At 53.6% G+C, this 22,209-nt stretch overlaps 1 protein-coding gene across 2 annotated transcripts; it reads right to left on the reverse strand.

Annotated features, from left to right (window-relative positions):
• Positions 1-1,988: 1,988 nt before the first annotated feature.
• On the reverse strand, positions 1,989-16,618 carry LOC116953201 (LIM/homeobox protein Lhx9-like). 2 transcript variants are annotated; one of them, XM_076074794.1, is made up of 5 exons: positions 13,054-16,615; positions 7,394-7,572; positions 5,958-6,463; positions 4,635-4,837; positions 1,989-3,108 (listed from the first exon to the last, which is right to left on the reverse strand). In XM_076074794.1, exons 3-5 carry the CDS (start codon positions 6,400-6,402, stop codon positions 2,818-2,820), a joined length of 939 nt encoding a protein of 312 aa, XP_075930909.1. In that variant the 5' UTR covers positions 6,403-6,463; positions 7,394-7,572; positions 13,054-16,615; the 3' UTR covers positions 1,989-2,817. The 2 variants fall into 2 exon arrangements, with proteins under 2 accessions (XP_075930909.1, XP_075930910.1); XM_076074795.1 differs by having other exon boundaries at positions 2,820-3,108; positions 4,648-4,837; positions 13,054-16,618.
• Positions 16,619-22,209: the final 5,591 nt, after the last annotated feature.

Genomic DNA, 22,209 nt, shown 5'->3' on the forward strand with positions numbered 1-22,209 from the left:
GGCTCCCAGGAATGTGTAGGAACACTTCAAGGTTGGGGCGGGGGCTGCTAAGCTGTGGGACAGGAAAAGGGGTGGGGGGGGGGATAAATAATGGGGATCAATCACGTGACAACGATGCTGTTAAAACCACTTTTATTTTTTTTGTAATGTTTTTTTTTCACGACCGCGCTCCATCATCACCGTCGTCTTCGTAGTCGATAATAAATAAATCCGCCGTGAGACCGCACACCGAACACGCCGGGGCCACGCCACCTTTGTACACAAGTCGAGGGGGGTGGCGTGCACCATCAGAATTTACATCGCGAGATGAGGGGGGCACAGAGAGGGGATATGCCCCCACCCCCCTCCTTTACCTCCGTTTCTCGGCAAAACTTTTAAAAAATACAAACGGCGAATTGGGGGTGGAGGGACTGTAGTGGGAAAGGGGGTAGAGTCGTGGATTAGCGAGGAGCGGATGGATGATAAGTTCGATGCCCCGGTTCGGATCGCGCCAGTTTCATTCCCCATCGTGGGTGAGATCTGCGTGACGGGGGGAGTCCTGGGACGAAGAGTCCATTCGGAAATCTCACAGGGGGGGGGGTGGGGAAGCAATTCGGAATTCTCATACGGAGGGGGGGGGGGGTGGAGAATCCATTGGGAAATCTCGCACGGGGGAAGATCCTTCACGTGCCCCTTTCATCCTTTGCGCACAGAAAGGCGACCTTCATCCAGCAGTGGATATACCATGGCTGATGATGCTGACGAGTATTTATTATTTACAAAAATTTAGAAATAATTATACACCTTTTTGAGAAACGTCAACACATTACGTCACCGGGTAATCGAACCCGTGTCTCTCTTTGTGGTCAAACGTCGCCTCCCCACCCACCCCCCCCAATGTCTCCTCGCACCGCCGACCCCCTCGCCTTTACCCCCTCGCCTTTACCCCCTCGCCTACAATATCGCCCCCCACCTCCCCCCACTCCACACACCTCTGCGACGCCCACCGTCCGTGACTGATGGACGCGCGTAGTGCATTACACATCCCCGTCACCTGTCCCATTCGAAGAAGAGGCTTCCATGTAAAAACGCTCGTACCGTTCTGCGTTATTTTTGTTGTTGTTGTAACGTTGATGACAATAACAACAACAGTAATATTAACATTGCTCAACGCCTCTCCCTTCCTGGGTCCTCTCTAATCCTGAGGATTCTTGGCGGAGTTGCCAAGGAGCCGTGAATTGCCCACCAAATAGCCTATTTTTATTCCCCAGCGAAGATAATATTTCTTCGTCGGTGAATGGGGGGGGGGGGGAGGCAGCCTTTGTGGGTCGAGCGACAGCGTCGGGTGGTGGGTGGGGGAGCAGGCTTCTTGACACAAGATTTTAATCACCGGGCAGCGTCGTCGTCGCTGCTGCTACTGCTGGCGCTGCTCCCACGTGGTGGTGTAACCACAACAGAATGCATCGTGAATCGATACTTCAATTGGAATAATCTTTCTCGTGATTAAAGTGTTTAATTCACGCTCCCTCGAAGCAGAACTGAGTCCCCCCCCCCCCCCTCCCACTGCACGGTTTTGTTTGGAGATGAACTTAAGTCCTGGCTGATCGGAACAGAGGCTCACGTGTGTGTGTGTGGTGAACTTCTTGCGAACCGCACGTTCGCCAACCGCGCTAACCCCGAGGCGCCAAGGGAAAGACGACAAAACTAAACACAAAGAAGCGGTCCTCATCGCAGCCTTGGGGGGTCAACGTTGATCGGGAACGAGGGGAGACGAGAGTCTTCAGAACTTTCCAGCTCCAGGAATTCCCGCTTGACATCCCGGGTTCTGTTCATCTTCTCCCCACGGGAGATCCGAGTGGTCCGGTCCGATCGGAAAGATCCACTCACCGGAGGTAGGGTAACAAGCCGGCGATTCTGAGGTCGAGTGACCTGAAATGGATTTTGTTGGGGGCCACGTGATTGGAACCCGAGTCGCCCACCAAACGTAACCAAGCCAACGTTGCCCGGCATGTGGTCGATTTCACGTTTACTGGGTGTTGAGTAATCCGATTGCATCTGTAGACCTAGTAATCTGAAGCACAAGAGTCGGGTCATCTGAAGATAATTGGAGAATTTAAGGAATCCGATCCGGGGACAGATTCATTATATCTTTATCGGGGCTTGAGTTAAATCCAAACGAGGGATTGGGTAATCTCAACTCGTGTTGAGCGAATCTCAGTAATCTCAGTAATCCGTAATTCAGACTGAGTGCGAGTGAACGCGGTCCAGAAAGTAATCTGGAGGTCGGGTTAATTGAAACCCGATTCTGAGGAGTCCGATTACCAGCGAGGATCTCACTCCCAGTGGGGGATAATCCAAAGTAGATTACTATAGATGAAGTAAAAAAAAACTGAGGCCGGTTACTCGGAACACGAGTAAAGTAATCCAGATTACCTGCCAGATCAAGTAATCCAAACCCCGAGTAAAGTAATCCCCATTACCTTTCTGATCAAATAATGTGAACCGAAGTAAAGTAATTCAGCTTACCTACCAGATGAAGTAATCCAAACCTGAGTAAAGTAATCCAGATTACCTGCCAGATAAGGTAATCCGAACCCGTGTAAAGTAATCCAGATCGCCTGCCGCATAAAGTAATTAAGATAAAGTAATCCGGGCCCGAGTTAAGTAATCCGGATTACCTTCCATATAAAGTAATCTGGCCCCGCGTAAAGTAAATCCGGCTAAAGTAATCCTGATTACTTTCCGGCTAAAGTAATCCGGAGAGTGACATCACAACGAGCATGAAACCTCGCCCCCCCCCCACTCTAACCCCCCCCCACACAAAACCCGCCAGACCAATCAGAAGCGGCGTGCGAGCAGGTGGGGCGGGGGCGGGCTCGCCGATTGGACGACGCCCGGGACGGAGGTGACCGTGGGCCGCGCGGGATTGGTCAGGTCGGTGAGGGTGGTGACCGAGAGGGCGGGGCTCAGGGGGGGGCTGGAAAGGTCCCCGCCCCCCGGGGAGGGGTGGGGGGGGCCGCCGCCCCCCTCCCCCCCGCACCCTTTGTCCATGCCCGCGCCACCGCCCCCCCCCTCTTCGGGCCGCAGGAGGTTCCTTCGGAACTTGGCGCGAGCGTTCTGGAACCACACCTGGGGGAGGGTGGGGGGAGGTGGGAGGAGCGTGGGGGGGAGGGTGGGGGGAGGAGCGTGGGGGGAGGGTGCGGGGAGGGTGGGGGAGGGGGAGGAGCGTGGGGGGAGGGTGGGGGGAGGAGGGCGGGAGGAGGAGCGTGGGGGAGGGTGGGGGGAGGTGGTAGGAGCGTGGGGGGAGGGTGGGGGAGGGTGGGGGAGGAGCGTGGGGGGAGGGTGGGGGAGGGGGAGGAGCGTGGGGGGGGGGCAGGAGGCGGAAGGGCGGGGGGAGGGCTAAAGGATTTGTGCAGGTGGATGGGAGGGGTGGGGCAAGGAGGGATCGGGTCGGCGGAGTGGGGAGAGATGGGACGAGGTGGAGACAAGGGGAGGGGTTGAGGCGTTCAGTGGGGGGGGGCAGGGGGGTAGAGATAAGAGAGAGGGGGGGGGGGCAGGGGAAGAGGGGGGGAGGGATGCAAGGGGAGGGAGAGAGGCGAGTTCAGCGACAACAGTCACGTGACCATATCTATCCGCGCTGCCCATCGTGACCCACGGTGGATCGCGCGACCTGTGGGTGGTAGGGCCGTGCGTGGTAGTGGTGGCACGGCATGACGCGTGGTGGTGTGGTTCATGGTGTGGTATGATTCTCGGTGGGGTGGCGTGATGGTTTGGCGCGCGGTGTAACCCGGTGAGTGGTCAGTGGTGCCGCTGATTGTGCAGTGATATGTTCTGTGGTATATAGATGGTGTGGTGCGATGCTTGGCGGTTTGGTATGATGCTTGGCGGAGGTGCAGTGTAATGCTTGGTACTGGTGGTGCATGGTGGTGGTGTGGTGCGGTGTGACGCTTGACGCTAGTGGTGTGGTGGTGGTGCCGATGCGGTGTGGTGGTGGCGATGTGGTGTGGTAGTGGCGATGCGGTGTGGTGGTGGCGATGTTGTGTGGTGGCGGTGGCGATGTGGTGTGGTAGTGGCGATGCGGTGTGGTGGTGGCGATGCGGTGTGGTGGTGGCGGCGATGCGGTGTGGTGGTGATGGTGGCGGCGATGCGGTGTGGTGGTGATGTGGTGTGGTGGTGGTGGCGATGTGGTGTGGTGGTGGTGGCGATGTGGTGTGGTGGCGATGCGGTGTGGTGATTCTGGCGATCCGGTGTGCGGTAGCGGTGCGATGTGGTGGTGGTACGGTGGGGTGGTGGTGGCTGTGTGGTGTGGTGGTGTTGGTGGTGATGCGGTGTGGTGGCGATGCAGTGGTGGTGGTGCGGTGTGGCGATGCGGTGGTGGTGCCGGCGGCGGTGCGGTGTGGTGGTGGTGGCGGTGCGGTGTGGTGGTGGTGCGGTGTGGTGGTGGTGGCGGTGCGGTGTGGTGGTGGTGGTGGCGGTGCGGTGTGGTGGCGGTGCAGTGCGGTGTGGTGGTGGTGGCGGTGCGGTGTGGTGGTGGTGGTGGTGGCGGTGCGGTGTGGTGGTGGTGGTGGCGGTGCGGTGTGGTGGCGGTGCGGTGTGGTGGCGGTGCGGTGTGGTGGCGGTGCGGTGTGGTGGTGGTGGTGGCGGTGCGGTGTAACCTGTAACACTCGCTTGGTGAGCCCCGTCTTCTGCGCGAGCTGCTTCAGGTCTTTGGCGTCCGGGTTGTGGTTGAGCGCGAAGAACGACTTCATCGTACGCAGCTGGTGGTGCTTGAAGGAGGTGCGCATCCTCTTGGACTTCTGTGACTGTGGGTAGCCCAAGTCCCCGTCCTGGCAGCCGTCAGGGTCGGCGCAGCCCAAGCCTGCATTGACCACCACCCAAAAACGGAAGAAGAAAAAAAACCCCACAATGTTTCCCCGGTATACAACGCGGGGCCGACCGTTCGTGGGTTTTACCCTTTCTGGGAAATGAAACGGGAGACGTTTAAGATGTTCAAAAACACCAAACAGAAAGCTTTTTTGGCTTAAAAAGCTTTCGTGACCGCAGGAATTCATATTCTTTGGGTCTTTCGACAAGCGATCGTCCTGATCGTGCTGATGACGATCGCTTGCGTTGTGCTCGAAGCGTCGTTGTTTTTTCTTATTTTCTTTGAACCTATCTACGTGACCTTACCGAAAGACCCAAAGAATTGGAACCTTTTTTTGCCAAGGAATCATGTCTGCGTTAACCACACATACTTGTGGTGAACATGCAGCCTCGGAAGGCTGTAGGGCGAGTGCCGTTCGCACGAGTGGTTGGTGTGTTTAGCACCACACCCGGCCGCCTTTGTCTCCCCGGTGGCGATGTTTACTACACACCGCACCGGGTGCTCATTTGAGGCCGAGTCGAACCTAGGGGAGGTCCTGGACCAATTCAGATAATCCTAACTGGTGTTGGTGGTGGCCGTGAGCGGGAATCGAACTCGGGGCTCCGGGTTCGTAGCGCAGCGCGCCAACCGTTGCCTAAGTGGCAGTGACGTCAACACGGCGCTCGTGCCAGGCTAGGTGCACGTTGATTCCGTCACGTGAAGTGTCAAAGGCTCGCTGCTAGCAGGAGGTCACGGGACAGACCCAGGTGCCATGGGTTGACTGCTGTGCCAAGCTAGGTGCAGGAGGTGGAAGTCACGGGACAGACCCAGGTGCCATGGGTTTAATGCTGTGCCAGGCTAGGTGCAGGAGGTCACGGGACAGACCCAGGCGGCGTTGGATGACTGCTGTGCCAGGCTAGGTGCAGGAGGTCACGGGACAGACCCAGGCGGCGTCGGATGACTGAGATGAGCGGCAGATGCACCACAACCACCCCCTGCGCCCTCCCCTCCTGTGCCGGCTCGCTGAGTTCTCACCGCCCGACGCGCCGCTACCCCGTGGTAGCCTCTCACGGACCGTCGGACAACTGACGACACTCCGCCCCGCCCCCCAGCCCCCCAGCCCCGCCCCCCATACCTAGCCCGTACTCCAGAATCTCCGCCCCGTGCGCCGCCGACGGTTTCCGCTTGCGCGGGCGGTGTCTCTGCGCCGACCCTCGGCCCCTGCCGTGCACGGGGGGTGGACCCCCGCCTCCCCCGCCGCCGTGACCCAGGGAGCCTCCTGGCCCGACCTCGTGCCAGCCTCCTCCGCCCAGGACCCCTCCGCCGGGGCCCCCCTGCATGAGCAGGGAGGACGCCGCTCCGGCCACGGAGCCCCCCACGACGGAGCCGCCACCGCCGCCGGCGGACGCGGCGCCCCCGCCGGCGTCGTCCCGGCTCTCGTCGCGGAGGAGCGACTCGAAGTGTGGCCGGCAGTAGACGCGGCTGCCCCGCATGCCGAAGTGGTCGCCCGGCGTGAGCGGCCGCTCGCAGGCCGCGCAGCGGAAGCAGCGCAGGTGGAAGACGGAGTCGCGCGCTCGCATCACCAACTCCGAGGCCGGGATTCCCGAGCCGCAGCCCGAGCAGCGCTGCGATGAGAAGCGCCTGGGGGTGTCGGCGGGGTGGGGGGGGGGGTTGGGGGGTGAGATGTTGACTACCTCGCCTGGTATGCAGGAGGTCGTGGGTTCGATCCCGACCCTGACAACGCCTGCTGCTGCTGTATATTTGGAGTTTGTGTCTCTCTCATCATCATCGTCATCACGGTGGCTAGGAGATGTTGACTACCTCGCCTGGTATGCAGGAGGTCGTGGGTTTGATCCCGACCCTGACGCCTGCTGTTGTATACTTGGCGTGTGCATGTCTCTCTCTCTCTCTCATCATCATCACGGTGGCTAGGAGATGTTAACTACCTCGCCTGGTATACAGGAGGTCGTGGGTTCGATCCCGACCCTGACAACGCCTGCTGCTGCTGTATATTTGGAGTGTGCGTGTTCTCCGCGTGGTTGCGTGGCTTTGTCTCCGGGTCCTCCGGGTTTTCCCTCCACATTTAGAATCAGCATCACGCGCTAACGAGTGTGTGACTGCTCTAAATGTCCACACGTGATACGCCACTTTTGTTGAGCGATCATCCGCGACCAGGTCGCTTCTGAAAAAGAGCCGTAGATAGCTCAGCGGCCCTTTACCTCGTCAAATACAAATAGTTGATAGTTTTTTGTTATATTCTTAGTTTTTTCGGTAAAGTCTTCAACGTGACTTTACCGGAAAAAACTAAGAATATGAATTACTGCAGTCACGAAAGCTTTAAATCAAAATTTAGTTTTTAGTTAGTTTAGTCGTGGGGGAGAGCTGAGAAGGGGGCCAGTGTGAAAGTATTTGTGGTCATCGGATGCAGGGTCCGTTAAGGGCACCGGACGTTATAGCCGAGAGGGGGGGGGGGGGGGGGGCACTGACACTGTCGCTGATGAGCTCACTGGTCTGGTGTGTGTTGGGGGGACGCTATAGCCGATGGGTGGTGGTGGGTGGGCTGAGCGGTACCGGTAGTAGTCCTGGCGGCAGTAGATGCCCCCGTCGCGCGCGTAGCAGCTGAGCTCCGTGTCGAGGGCGATCTCGCAGTCGCGGCACTTGAGGCATCGCAGGTGCCAGGTGCGTCCCACGGCGAGCAGGTAGAAGCGCTCGGCTATGAGCCGCCCGCAACCTGCGCACGCCGCACTCGCCTGGGGGGGGGGGGGTTGGTGGTGGGGGGGGGGCACGGGGGGAGAGTTAGGTGGGGGTGGTAAGAGGGAGTGGTAGGTGGGGGGGAGTTAGGTGGGGGTGGTAAGAGAGGGAGTGGTAGGTGGGGGATGGAGAGTTAGGTGGGGGTGGTAAGAGGAGTGGTAGGTGGGGGATGGAGAGTTAGGTGGGGTGGTAAGAGAGGGAGTGGTAGGTGGGGGATGGAGAGTTAGGTGGGGTGGTAAGAGAGGGAGTGGTAGGTGGGGGTGGTAAGAGAGGGAGTTAGATGGGGGGGAGTTAGGTGGGGTGGTAAGAGAGGGAGTTAGGTGGGGGGGGAGAGTTAGGTGGGGGTGGTAAGAGTGGTAGGTGGGGGATGGAGAGTTAGGTGGGGGTGGTAAGAGGAGTGGTAGGTGGGGGGGGGGAGAGTTAGGTGGGGGTGGTAAGAGAGGGAGTTAGGTGGGGGTGGTAAGAGAGGGAGTGGTAGGTGGATGTAAGGGGGGTAGTAGGGAGTTAGGTGGGGGGGCACGGGAGGGGGAAGAGTTAGGTGGTGGGGGGGGGCATTAGGGAAAGTTAGGTGGGGGTGGTAAGAGAGAGAGAGAGTGGCAGGTGGGTGGGGGGGGGGGTGCAAGGGGGTAGATAAAGAGTGAGTTCGGTGGGGGGGGTATCGGGGTGGCGAGAGAGGGACGAGGGGGAGGGAGTGGGGGGGGGTATGAGAGACGGGGGGGGGCAAGTGAGGTGAGTATGGAGAGAGAAATGCGGCGAGAGTGGGGTACGGAGGGGGTCGAGCAGGGGGCGAGAGAGGGGGGGGGCTCGTGGGGTGAGGGGGAAGTGGGCGAGCGAGGTAGGAGGGAGGAGGGGTGATACAAAAAGGGGTCGATGGGAGTTGGTGGCAGAGGGGATGCAAGTGGGACCAGTGAAGTGGAGGGACAGGTTCGACACCACACCCCGAGCTTGGGTTACAACGTATGCAGCCATCATCCGCCACGATCTATCCACTGCTTGATGAAGGCTCTGCTTGAGCCGACGCGATATCGTCATGGTCACGCGAAAGCGACGATCCACGATCGATCTCTCCGTCTCACCGGCGGGTGTCCTATCGATGAAACTAAACTTGTTTTATTTTATTTTACCAGGTAATGTCCACTGAGTTATATAGGTATTTTTTCAGAAGCAACCTGCCTACCACAAATAATAGCTTGACGGAGTGCCTTATCGCGTGGAAATTTATAGCAGCCAAATAGTCTAAACGCGTGACGTCGATTATAAATGTGGAGGGGAAACCCGGAGGACCCCGAGAAACATCCATGCGACCACGGGAAGAGAGAGACAGAGATATGCCAACTCCAAATATACAGCAGCAGCAGGCGTCAGAGTCGGGATCTAACCCACGACCTCCTGCATACCAGGCAAGGTAGTTAACATCTCCTAGCCACCGTGATGATGATGATGAAAGACACGCAAACTCCAAATATACAGCAGCAGGCGTCAGGATCGGGATCTAACCCACGACCTCCTGTATACCAGGCGAGGTAGTTAACATCTAGCCACCGTGGCGCTCCTGGGTTCAACCTGCACGGCTGTGAGTGACACCCTCCAAGTGAGCGACTGAGAGCCGTTGTCTTGCCGTGGTCTGGGCCTGTTTTTGCTGCCTTGCCCAAGCTTGATAATCGTTGTATTTGTGCAATTTGAACTTATATACTTTATTTTTTTTATTTTGAGCTATTTCCTTACCTTTCCAAAACTTTGCACTCCTATCGTGGTTTTTTTTGTATCGTTTGTTGTTGCGACTTTGCTGACCCGCCCCCGCTGGACATCTGTGAAAAAGAGCTTTATAGCTCTTCGGATTCCTCCAGAAATAAATATTCTGACCCCTGGACGTCTTTCTTCTCGGCTTTGTGGTCGACGTTGAGCCGCCGTTCGCCGCTCCCATCAACAACTGCGCACCGTTTGAGCCAGTTGTAGCAACATGTTTTATTTATAAACGTGTTATTCCTGAGGGCTTAATAAACTCGTGTTACTGTCGTGATGGACTTGACTCTAAATTAGCATAATTTAGCATAACAGTATAATATTACATAAATTATGTTAATTTACCGTAGGGCACTCCCTCTGTGGGCCAACCGGGTCCTTCACGGCCGACATTTGCAAAGTGTCGCTTAACGAGGGCCTGGAATCTCACATCGGGGCCCTAGCCGCTTGCCTGAAACGTGAGCCGGGAGAAGGGAGCAGGAGGCCGGCAGCGAGAAGCCGGGCGAGAACCCCCCCCCCCCCATAGTGCGGAACAACTCTGCGAATGCAAGTTAATTTAAAGCGTTCACTTTCGTTTATCGCGAGTTTAACCAGAGTGTGAATTGAGATGATTACATTGTTAAAGAGCAGTTAAACGTGCCTGGCGTGTGGTTAAACTCGAGGGTGAATTGTAAGAAAATTGTGAGAGTTTTGCAACTTTATAGAGTAAATAATTCAAACTCGCGACGGTGTTTTTGTTAATTTGTTGTGGATAAGCGTTGCTTAAATGTGCAATGTTATTGGGGCGCTGCGTCTGCGTTTAGTGATGAAAATTTACAATTTGTTACTCGTGCCTTTTTATTTGATTTATTTTAGTAACTTGCTTACATTTTTTGTCTACTTTGCACACCTATCGATTTTTTTGTTGGATTCCGCCCTGCTGCTGATGAGACACTGAAAGTCGAAACCAATCCTTGCCTATACACAACTGGTAGTACACCAGCTTTGGTTAAAGTGAGCCTGACTTTGCTGATGAGACTGCAAGTGGAAACCAATCCTTGCCTATACACAACTGTTAGTACACCAGCTTTGGTTCAAGCGAGCCTGACTTTGCTGATGAGACACTGAAAGTCGAAACCAATCCTTGCCTATACACAACTTGTAGTACACCAGCTTTGGTTCAAGCGAGCCTGACTTTGCTGATGAGACACTTAAAGTGGAAGCCAATCCTTGCCTATACACAACTGGTAGTACACCAGCTTTGGTTCAAGCGAGCCTGACTTTGCTGATGAGACACTGAAAGTCGAAACCAATCCTTGCCTATACACAACTGGTAGTACACCAGCTTTGGTTCAAGCGAGCCTGACTTTGCTGATGAGACACTGAAAGTCGAAACCAATCCTTGCCTATACACAACTGTTAGTACACCAGCTTTGGTTCAAGCGAGCCTGACTTTGCTGATGAGACACTGAAAGTCGAAACCAATCCTTGCCTATACACAACTGTTAGTACACCAGCTTTGGTTCAAGCGAGCCTGACTTTGCTGATGAGACACTGAAAGTCGAAACCAATCCTTGCCTATAAGCAACTGGTAGTACACCAGCTTTGGTTAAAGTGAGCCTGACTTTGCTGATGAGACTGCAAGTGGAAACCAATCCTTGCCTATACACAACTGTTAGTACACCAGCTTTGGTTCAAGCGAGCCTGACTTTGCTGATGAGACACTGAAAGTCGAAACCAATCCTTGCCTATACACAACTTGTAGTACACCAGCTTTGGTTCAAGCGAGCCTGACTTTGCTGATGAGACACTTAAAGTGGAAGCCAATCCTTGCCTATACACAACTGGTAGTACACCAGCTTTGGTTCAAGCGAGCCTGACTTTGCTGATGAGACACTGAAAGTCGAAACCAATCCTTGCCTATACACAACTGGTAGTACACCAGCTTTGGTTCAAGCGAGCCTGACTTTGCTGATGAGACACTGAAAGTCGAAACCAATCCTTGCCTATACACAACTGTTAGTACACCAGCTTTGGTTCAAGCGAGCCTGACTTTGCTGATGAGACACTGAAAGTCGAAACCAATCCTTGCCTATACACAACTGTTAGTACACCAGCTTTGGTTCAAGCGAGCCTGACTTTGCTGATGAGACACTGAAAGTCGAAACCAATCCTTGCCTATAAGCAACTGGTAGTACACCAGCTTTGGTTCAAGCGAGCCTGACTTTGCTGATGAGACACTGAAAGTCGAAACCAATCCTTGCCTATACACAACTGGTAGTACACCAGCTTTGGTTAAAGTGAGCCTGACTTTGCTGATGAGACTGAAAGTGGAAACCAATCCTTGCCTATACACAACTGGTAGTACACCAGCTTTGGTTCAAGCGAGCCTGACTTTGCTGATGAGACACTGAAAGTCGAAACCAATCCTTGCCTATACACAACTGGTAGTACACCAGCTTTGGTTCAAGCGAGCCTGACTTTGCTGATGAGACACTGAAAGTCGAAACCAATCCTTGCCTATACACAACTGGTAGTACACCAGCTTTGGTTCAAGCGAGCCTGACTTTGCTGATGAGACACTGAAAGTGGAAACCAATCCTTGCCTATACACAACTGGTAGTACACCAGCTTTGGTTCAAGCGAGCCTGACTTTGCTGATGAGACACTGAAAGTCGAAACCAATCCTTGCCTATACACAACTGTTAGTACACCAGCTTTGGTTCAAGCGAGCCTGACTTTGCTGATGAGACACTGAAAGTCGAAACCAATCCTTGCCTATACACAACTGGTAGTACACCAGCTTTGGTTCAAGCGAGCCTGACTTTGCTGATGAGACACTGAAAGTCGAAACCAATCCTTGCCTATACGCAACTGCCAGCTTCGCCAGCATTGGTTCAAGCAAGTCAGGAAAGTTTGCTGATGAGACACCGAAAGTCAAAACCGGTCTGCAGTTTTGCTTGTGTTGATTCAATGCTGCTGAAGTTTCTCGCTGATGGGATGTGTAAAATGGTTTTAAGTTGTTTCGCCTGAGGGACGGTTCTGTTATTTTATTGATCTTATTCTAGTCGCCAGCGACGACGAGTGGAGGAAGCTGACTACGACCACCAAAGACAAAGATCCCCCGTATAGCCTGGACAGGCTGTAGGGGCAAGTGCTGTTAGCGAGCACCTATGAAGGCCGGCACAGCACAAGGCGGGGTGGGTGGCCAGCACCACGCCCGGCCGCCTTTGTCTCCCTAGTGGCGATGTTTACACATCGCACCAGGTACTCATTTGATGCTGAGTCGACCTTGGGGAGGCACAGGACCGGTTCAGATAATAGTCACCGGTGTTGGCTGTGAGCAGGAATCTAACGTAGCGCAGTGCACTAACTGCTACACCACCACTACAACCACCACCACCACCTCCACTTCACCACCACTACCATCATTACTATTACCATCATTACCACCATCAATGTTACCACCACCTCTACCACCATTGCCATAATTGCTTTCACCATCACCACCATCAATGTTATCACCACAGCTACCCATCACCATCATTATTAATGTCACCTTCATCACCACCATTAACGTCACCAATACCACCTTCATCAAAATCACCCCCAACCATCAACACCGTCATCACTATCACCGCAATCATCAGTATCACCATTATCACTCGCGCAAAGATCATCCGTTGTAGCTTCGACAGACTGTTGCGGCAAGTTATGTTTGCGAGTAGCAATTATGAAGACCGGAACGACACACTCACCACACTACCGCTCCCTATCACTACCACCACCCATCATTATCACCACCAAGGGAAACAAAACCATCTATCCACAAAAAACGTGGCTGCCGTGAGATGACGTCAGCCCGTCTCAATGGGTCCTGCCAAGTTTTGGCACCAGGGGGCGACGTTGCTACGTCTGTCCGGGTCATTTTTTTTATAAACCAGCATTTGGATGACGCATGTTGTACGTGGTGCGGGAGAAGGACGACGAAACTTAACACCAAAAAAGCGGTTCTAAAGAAGTGGGTCTTCAGCCTAGACGATGGGGGTCCGAATATCGGATGGAAGAGCGTTCCAGACGGGCGCAGAAGCGCGTCCGGAAAGGCGCGATGCGGCGGGCACCGTCTCTGTTCGATGGTTCGCCAAAGTGCCGGAGTTCGCGTGATGGTTTATGCTACTTGACGATTAAAAAACGAAACCTAAGCTTTATTTTTTTACCAGGTAAGACCCACTGAGTTGTATATATATTTCTCGTTTTTCAGAAGCGACCTGGCCACAAATGGTAGCTCAAGGAAGTGTGGCTTATCACGTGCATATTACAAAGCAGCCAAATACTCTAAAACGAACATTTGTAAATGTGGATGGGAAAACCCGGAGGACCCAGAGAAAAATCCACGCGACCACGGGGTGACAGAGAGACACGCAAACTCCAAATATACAGCAGCAGGCGTCAGGGTCGGGATGGAACCCACGACTTTTGTATACCAGGCGAGGTAGTTAACATCTCCTATCCACCGTGGCACCCCAAAACCAGCTACAGTGCCATGCAGAACAGGGGGAGATCATACAGACTCCACACACATCAACAAAAGCCGCGAATCGCCACTAAATGGTGGTGACGTCACCACAGCGGCCGATCTTGTGCCAGGCTAGGTGCACCTTGGAGGCCGTCACGTGAAGTTAAGAAGGATCGCTGCTGGCAGGAGGTCATGGAACAGACCCAGGTGCCTTGGGGTCACCATCTGAAATGACTGGCAGATGCACCAACTGTGCTCCTCACTGTGCCAACTCGCTCCGTTTTATCCGCCCGGTGCGCCGCTCGTTGTTGTGAGCGTCGCTCGTCCACCCTCCGCTGTTGTTGGAGAGGCGACTGCCTCCAAATGCCCTACAGCAGCAGCGTCCTTCACGAGCCTCCTCCTCCACAGAGGCCGATCTTGACGCTGCTGGTACCGGTCATCGGCAAGTCAGCTCAGCTCCACATTCTCCTGAACCGCATCAACTCCATCTCCTCCGTAGCCCGTGGCTCGCCCGTGTATCCCTCTCACACTCATACTCTGCAGAACACGGGGAGATCACGCAAACTCCACGTCGGGGTTCGAGCCCAGGCCCCTTATTGACTGATTCATTCAACTTCCACAGAGTTTTTGACTGTGCAATGAAATCGACTGGCTGTATTAACACCGTCTTTGATCTAACATCGTGATCAAACGGGGTTTTTCTCTCTCTCTCCATAACCTGATTCATTTGCCTATGGCCAAATCACCGTGCGTGAATGCGTTAGATAGTCTTAGTAATCGTAATCTCACCGCCGCTATCGCTCTCGCAGAGAGACAGGGAGAGGGGATGACTCAGAGAGAGGACGACTCAGAGAGAGGGGACGACTCAGAGAGAGAGGACGACTCAGAGAGAGAGGACGACTCAGAGAGAGAGGACGACTCGGAGAGAGGACGACTCGGAGAGAGAGAGCACGACTCAGAGAGAGCGACTCAGAGAGGACGACTCAGAGAGAGAGGACGACTCAGAGAGAGAGGACGACTCGGAGAGAGAGGACGACTCAGAGAGAGAGGGCGACTCAGAGAGAGGACGACTCAGAGAGAGGACGACTCAGAGATAGAGAGGACGACTCGGGAGAGAGAGAGAGGACGACTCAGAGTCGCCAGGAGGAGGAACCACAGACGAGGATGAGGAAGGTGGCAAGCAGTAGCAGCAGCCACGCGGTCAGGAGCCGGCGCTTCCAACAGTTTCCCGAGCTCTGCGGTCCTCCTCTACATGATGTTTGTCAGCAAATTAATCATGAGCGTGTCTACGTGTGGTTGGGAAACGGAGAACCCGGGGAAGACCCACGCGTGCGAGGGAGCAACACTTTATCCCGTCATACAGATGGGACATGTGGAGGTAATCGTTTTTGTTGTACCGCCTTCTCGTGGCAAACCACGGTGACGGCTCGTCCTCGACAACCCACCCACGGGTCGGCAGGGAGCTTCACACGATCCGTGTATGATCCACAAACCCTTGCTGCTGCCCTCCGTAGCGCTGGATTATGGGTAGCCGTGTGCTGCAAGCATAGCCACCACCACCATCATCCAGCTACAGGCTGCAGCTGCTGCTGCTCCTGAGTTGCTGTGCAAAATCCATTGTTGTACTGCACCTTTCGATGCGTCCTCGTCGGCCCATACGCTCGCGGCCATTCCTCCAACAACGCACTCGCGATGACCAGCGTGGTGAAGTATGGTCAAATAACACCCTGCGCCCCCCGTCCACCCCGCGAAACGTACGACGTAGGGAGGCCCTCACTCAGTAGTGGGTTGTGACAAGCTCTGACGGCCTCTCTGGCTGACGGGATGTGTCAAAAAGAAAATACGTGGCGATGGCGGTGCTTTCTGTTTGATGGATACATTGTTTGGTGATGCAGCTTCTCGTCGCGCTGGCAGCGGCGCACAAGCGGAGTTTACAAAACGACCACGACCACTCAACTCGCGCGCCTCTGTAACGCATTCCTCAAACTGGAAGAAGGGCCATTGCCCGAAACGTTTCCACTGATATTGTCCCGTTGAAGGGCTCCCCGCCGCGCGCGCGGGCGTTATTTACCGACGAGTCTTTGTGCTGTTGTTTTTTTTGTGTGTCGGTTGTCTTTTTGCGCGCGAATAACACAAATACTCGACAGCAGCGATGCGTTCTGGAGGACCTTCGCCTGCTCCCCTACACGGCTCGGTTCGTTCCCATTCACTCCCGCACGAGAGAGCGAGCGAGAAAAATACGTACATAGAAAACAGGGGGAACATAGACATAGAGTAGGGAGAGAGGGGGTAGAGAGAGAGAGAGGGAAGGGGTAAGAAGAAGGAGCTGAGCTTAAAATCTTTCGTAATATCTTTCATTTAAACAGGGGGAGGGGGGGGGGATAAAACAAAGCATTGGAAAAAAACACAAAAAACGAAATGATGAACGAAGCAAAGTGCCGACGACATCGAGCATCTTCTTGTTTCCTCTGATCGTGAAGAAAAAGAGAGCGAGAGAGTTCGTGTTGTAAAGAGCGAGAGAGAGAGCGAGAGAGTTCGTGTCGTAAAGAGAGAGAGCGAGAGAGTTCGTGTTGTAAAGAGCGAGAGGGAGAGAGAGAGTTCGTGTCTTAAAGAGAGAGAGAGCGAGAGAGAGCGAGAGAGAGAGAGAGTTCGTGTTGTAAAGAGCGAGAGAGAGACAGAGAAGGAGTTCGTGTCCTAAAGAGAGAGCGAGAGGAAGAGAGAGAGCGAAAGAGAGAGTTCGTGTCGGTGGCAGAAGACGGAGAGCTCTGCATGCAGATCTAAGCTACCCGTCGGAGGCCGTTTGACTGTGGGAAGGGCTGCGTGCAGATGCAGCACTTGTCGTAGTTTTAAAGAAAATTGTTGGGTCTTTCATTTAAAGGAGGGGGGAGGGGGTTACATAAAGCAAAGCATTAAAAAACCGAAATGATGAACGAAGCAAAGTGCCGACTACACCGAGCATCTTCTTGTTTCCTCTGATCGTAAAAAAAAAGAGAGCGAGAGAGACAGAGCGAATCAGAGAGAGAAAGAGAAAGTTTGTGTCGTAAATAGAGAAAGAGAGCGAGAGAGACAGAGCGAGACAGAGAGAAAGTGAGAGTTTGTGTCGTAAATAGAGAAAGAAAGAGAGACAGAGAGAGAGTTCGTGTCGTTTCGCTGTTTTGCCCTCGTCCGTTGAACGAGCGCAGACTACAGCGGTGTTCGACGGCGAGGTCCATCGTTGTGTTGACGAATGTTCTGATGCGGTTGAATGGCTCACAGGGCTATACCAAATAAATGAACTATGAACTAAATGAACTAACACCCGCCCGCGTCTTCCAGGAAGGTGGAGGCGGGGAAGGTGGAGGGGGGAAGAGGCGCTGGAGGAATCTCAAAGCTAGGAGGAGGTGCACATGATCTTGCTTGGGTCTCGAACCAAGGAGGGGTTTTGTCGTCATAATCTCAGTGCTCCCGACATCAACTCGCGCGTCTCGTCTCGCGTGTGCACTGATGAAGCGCCTTATGTGAGGCGCTTCACGACGACTATATAAAGTGGTGCGTAAGACGATAGCGCTTCACGTAAAGGAGTGGGGTTAATTTAACGCGGCAGTCTCGTCATGGTGACAGGAGGACAGGTGGGAGTGGTTAAGGAGGGGTTAGGGGTAGTGAGAGGGGTAGGGGTAGTGAGAGGGGTAGGGTGGTGAGAGGGGTAGGGGTGGTGAGAGGGGTAGGGGTAGTGAGAGGGGTAGGGGTAGTGAGAGGGGTAGGGGTAGTGAGAGGGGTAGGGGCGGTGAGAGGGGTAGGGGTGGTGAGAGGGGTAGGGGTGGTGAGAGGGGTAGGAGTAGTGAGAGGGGTAGGGGTAGTGAGAGGGGTAGGGGTAGTGAGAGGGGTAGGGGCAGTGAGAGGGGTAGGGGTAGTGAGAGGGGTAGGGGTAGTGAGAGGGGTAGGGGTAGTGAGAGGGGTAGGGGTGGTGAGAGGGGTAGTGAGAGGGGTAGTGAGGGGTAGGGGTAGTGAGAGGGGTAGGGGCAGTGAGAGGGGTAGGGGTAGTGAGAGGGGTAGGGGTAGTGAGAGGGGTAGGGGTAGTAAGAGGGGTAGGGGTAGTGAGAGGGGTAGTGAGTCAGCAACCAAAATAACAAGAAGGGGCCATTTTTGGTTCGAATTCGGTAAAAACAACCCCCCCCCCCCTCAATGTATCAAGAGCCGCGATGAGCGGTGATTTCGAGACGGCGGTCCTGAATAAATATCACGGCCACGGAGCAGTCCTGGGAGAGCCGCAGGTTGCCCACCCCTGTAGAAGTGATAGGGGTAGTGATAGGTGATTGATAGGTGATAGTGATAGGGGTAGTGATAGGGGGTAGTGATAGTGATATGGGGTAGTGATAGGGGGTAGTGATATGGGGTAGTGATAGGGGTAGTGATAGTGATAGGGGTAGTGATGGGGGTAGTGATAGGGGTAGTGATATGGTAGTGATAGGGGGTAGTGAAAGGGGGTAGTGATATGGGGAAGTGATAGAGGGTAGTGATAGGGGTAGTGATAGGGGGGTAGTGATATGGGGTAGTAATAGTGGTAGTGATAGGGGTAGTGATAGGGGGTAGTGATAGTGGTAGGGGTTGTGATAGGGGTAGGATAAGGGGGTAGTGATAGGAGGTAGTGATAGTCATAGGGTTGTGATAGGGGTAGTGATAGGGGGTAGTGATGGGGGGTAGTGATAGGGGGTAGGGGTAGTGATAGGGGTAGTGATAGGGGGTAGTGATAGGTGATAGTGATAGGGGGTAGTGATAGGGGTAGTGATAGGGGTAGTGATAGGGGGTAGTGATAGGCGGTAGAGGGGGGACTGATGGGGGTGTATGTGATGGGGGTAGTTGTAAGGGTTAGTGAAAAGGGGTAGTAATAGTGATAGGGGTAGTGATAGTGGTAGGGGTTGTGATAGTGGTAGGGGTTGTGATAGGGGGTAGTGATAGGAGGTAGTGATAGTGGTAGGTTGTGATCGGGGTAGTGATAGGGGGTAGTGATAGTGATAGGGGGTAGTGATCTGTGATAGGGGGTATCTATTAGACTTTGAAAGGGGTAGTGATAGGGGTAGTGATAGGGGGTAGTGATATGGGGTTGTGATATGGGTGGGATAGGGGTAGTGATAGAGGGTAGTGATAGTGATAGGGGGTAGTGATAGGGGTAGTGATAGGGGTAGTGATATGGGTTAGTGATAGGGGTAGTGATAGGGTGTAGTGATGGGGTAGTGATATGGGGTAGTGATAGGGGTTAGTAATAGGGTGGTAGTGATATGGGGTAGTAATAGTGGTAGTGATAGGGGTAGTGATATGGGGTTGTGATGGGGGTTAGTGATAGGGGGTAGTGATAGGGGGTAGTGATAGGGGTAGTGATAGGGGGTAGTGATAGGGGTAGTGATCGGGGGTAGTGATAGGGGGTAGTGATAGGGGTAGTGATAGGGGTAGTGATAGGGGTAGTGATGGGGGTTAGTGATAGGGGGTAGTGATAGGGGTAGTGATAGGGGGTAGTGATAGGGGGTAGTTATAGGGGGTAGTGATAGTGATAGGGGGTAGTGATATGGGGTAGTGATAGGGGTAGTGATAGTGATAGGGGTAGTGATGGGGGTAGTGATAGGGGGTAGTGATATGGTAGTGACTAGGGGGTAGTGAAAGGGGTGTGATGGGGAAGTGATAGGGGGTAGTGATAGGGGTAGTGATAGGGGGTAGTGATATGGGGTAGTAATAGTGGTAGTGATAGGGGTAGTGATAGGGGGTAGTGATAGTGGTAGGGGTTGTGATAGGGGTAGTGATAAGGGGTAGTGATAGGAGGTAGTGATAGTGATAGGGGTTGTGATAGGGTAGTGATAGGGGGTAGTGATGGGGGGTAGTGATAGGGGGTAGGGGGTAGTGATAGGGTAGTGATAGGGGGTAGTGATAGGTGATAGTGATAGGGGGTAGTGATAGGGGTAGTGATAGGGGTAGTGATAGGGGGTAGTGATAGGCGGTAGTGATAGGGGTAGTGATGGGGGTAGTGATAGGGGGTAGTGATAAGGGTAGTGATAGGGGGTAGTAATAGTGATAGGGGGTAGTGATAGTGGTAGGGGTTGTGATAGTGGTAGGGGTTGTGATAGGGGTAGTGTTAGGAGGTAGTGATAGTGGTAGGGGTTGTGATAGGGGTAGTGATAGGGGGTAGTGATAGTGATAGGGGGTAGTGATAGATGATAGGGGGTACTTGATTAGTGATAGTGATAGGGGGTAGTGATAGGGGTAGTGATAGGGGGTAGTGATATGGGGTAGTGATATGGGTAGTGATAGGGGTAGTGATAGAGGGTAGTGATAGTGATAGGGGGTAGTGATAGGGTAGTGATAGGGGGTAGTGATATGGGGGTGTGATAGGGGTAGTGATAGGGGGGTAGTGATGGGGGTAGTGATAGGGGTAGTAATAGGGGTAGTGATATGGGGTAGTAATAGTGGTAGTGATAGGGGGTAGTGATCTGGGGTAGTGATGGGGGTTAGTGATAGGGGGTAGTGATAGGGGGTAGTGTAGGGGTAGTGATAGGGAGGTAGTGATAGGGGTAGTGATCGGGGGTAGTGATAGGGGGTAGTGATAGGGGTAGTGATAGGGGTAGTGATAGGGGTAGTGATAGGGGGTAGTGATGGGGGTTAGTGATAGGGGTAGTAGTGATAGGGGTAGTGATAGGGGGTAGTGATAGGGGGTAGTTATAGGGGTAGTGATAGTGATAGGGGGTAGTGATATGGGGTAGTGATAGGGTAGTGATAGGGGGTAGTGATAGGGGTAGTGATAGGGGTAGTGATAGGGGGTAGTGATAGGGGTAGTGATAGGGGGTAGTGATAGGGGGTAGTGATAGGGGTAGTGATAGGGTAGTGATAGGGGTAGTGATAGGGGGTAGTAATAGGGGGTAGTGATAGGGGTAGTGATAGGGGGTAGTGATAGTGATAGGGGGTAGTGATAGGGGGTAGTGATAGGGGTAGTGATAGGGGTAGTGGTAGTGGGGTAGTGATAGCGGTAGTGATAGGGGGTAGTGATATGGGGTAGTGATAGGGGTAGTGATAGGAGGTAGTGATAGGGGTAGTGTAGGGTAGTGATAGGTGGTAGTGATAGGTGGTAGTGATAGGGGGTAGTGATAGGGTAGTGATAGGGGTAGTGATAGGGGTAGTGATAGGGGTAGTGATAGGGTAGTGATAGGGTAGTGATAGGGGGTAGTGATAAGGGGTAGTGATAGGGGTAGTGATAGGGGTAGTGATAGGTGGTAGTGATAGGGTAGTGATAGGGGTAGTGATAGGCTGTATAGTGATAGGGGTAGTGATAGGGGTAGTGATAGGGGGTATTGATAGTGATAGGGGTAGTGATAGGGGTAGTGATAGGTGGTAGTGATAGGGAGTAGTGATAGGGGTAGTGATAGGGGTAGTGATAGGGGGTAGTGATAGTGTAGGGGTAGTGATAGGGGTAGTGATAGGGGTAGTGATAGCCTGTCGCAGCTGGGGAGCAGGGAGCAGCAGTAGCCGTGTCAGGATGATGCTGGGCTAGGGGACAAGAGATGGTGGTTGTTCTAAAGGAGGACGAAAGCTGCAGGTTGTTGTTTGTTGTTATGATGGTGAAGATGATTGCTCTGCGTGCTGCAGAGGGGAGTTGGTTCCAGTGAATGGGAGCAGGAACGGAGAGAGCCCAGACTGCGGACAGCAGGTGGAGACTTGGGATGGGATGGAGTGGTGTCAGCCACTTGGTTGAGCTATTATATGCGGCGAGGTCGCTTCTGAAAAAGAAGTTCATAACTCAGCGGCCCTTAACCTGGTAAAATACAAATCTCTTTTTAAATCAATTTTGGGGTTTGTAATTTTGATTTAAAGTTGTTTGCTAACATTTGCTCTACTTTGCGCTCGTATCGAACTGAGCCGCTCCCTCCTGGACATCTGTGATAAAAAGAGCTTCATAGCTCATCGGATTCCTCCTCCTGGAGTCTAAACACAGATTCTGAGTAAGAGACGAGAGAAACAAGATGACATGGCGGAGCGCCACGGTGGCTAGGAGATGTTAACTACCTCGCCTGGTATACAGGAGGTCGTGGGTTCGATCCCAACCCTGACGCCTACTGTATATTTGGAGTTTGCGTGTCTCTCTCATCATCATCATCACGGTGACTAGGAGATGTTAACTACCTCGCCTGGTATACAGGAGGTCGTGGGTTCGATCCCGACCCTGACGCCTGCTGCTGTATATTTGGAGTTTGCGGTGTCTCTCTCTCATCATCATCACGGTGGCTAGATGTTAATTACCTCGCCTGCTGCTGTATATTTGGAGTCTGTCTTTCTCTCTCCCCGTGGTCGCGTGGATTTTCTCCGGGTCCTCCGGTTTTTTCCCCCTCCCCATTCCGAATCGACACCACCACGCGTTTAGAGTGTTTGGCTGCTGTCAATG

This window comes from Petromyzon marinus, chromosome 50, assembly GCF_048934315.1.
Source record: "Petromyzon marinus isolate PM22_M1 ecotype Great Lakes invasive population chromosome 50, UKy_Petmar_22M1.pri1.0, whole genome shotgun sequence".
Lineage (NCBI taxonomy): Eukaryota > Metazoa > Chordata > Hyperoartia > Petromyzontiformes > Petromyzontidae > Petromyzon > Petromyzon marinus.

Coding starts and splice junctions, on each gene's coding strand:
- LOC116953201 (XM_076074794.1), bottom strand. CDS start 6,402: ATGCGAGCGCGCGACTCCGTCTTCCACCTGCGCTGCTTCCGCTGCGCG. Junction 4,838..5,957: donor GATTCTGGAGTACGGGCTAG/GTATGGGGGGCG, acceptor TGGTCAATGCAG/GCTTGGGCTGCGCCGACCCT. Junction 3,109..4,634: donor TCACCAAGCGAGTGTTACAG/GTTACACCGCAC, acceptor ACCCTCCCCCAG/GTGTGGTTCCAGAACGCTCG.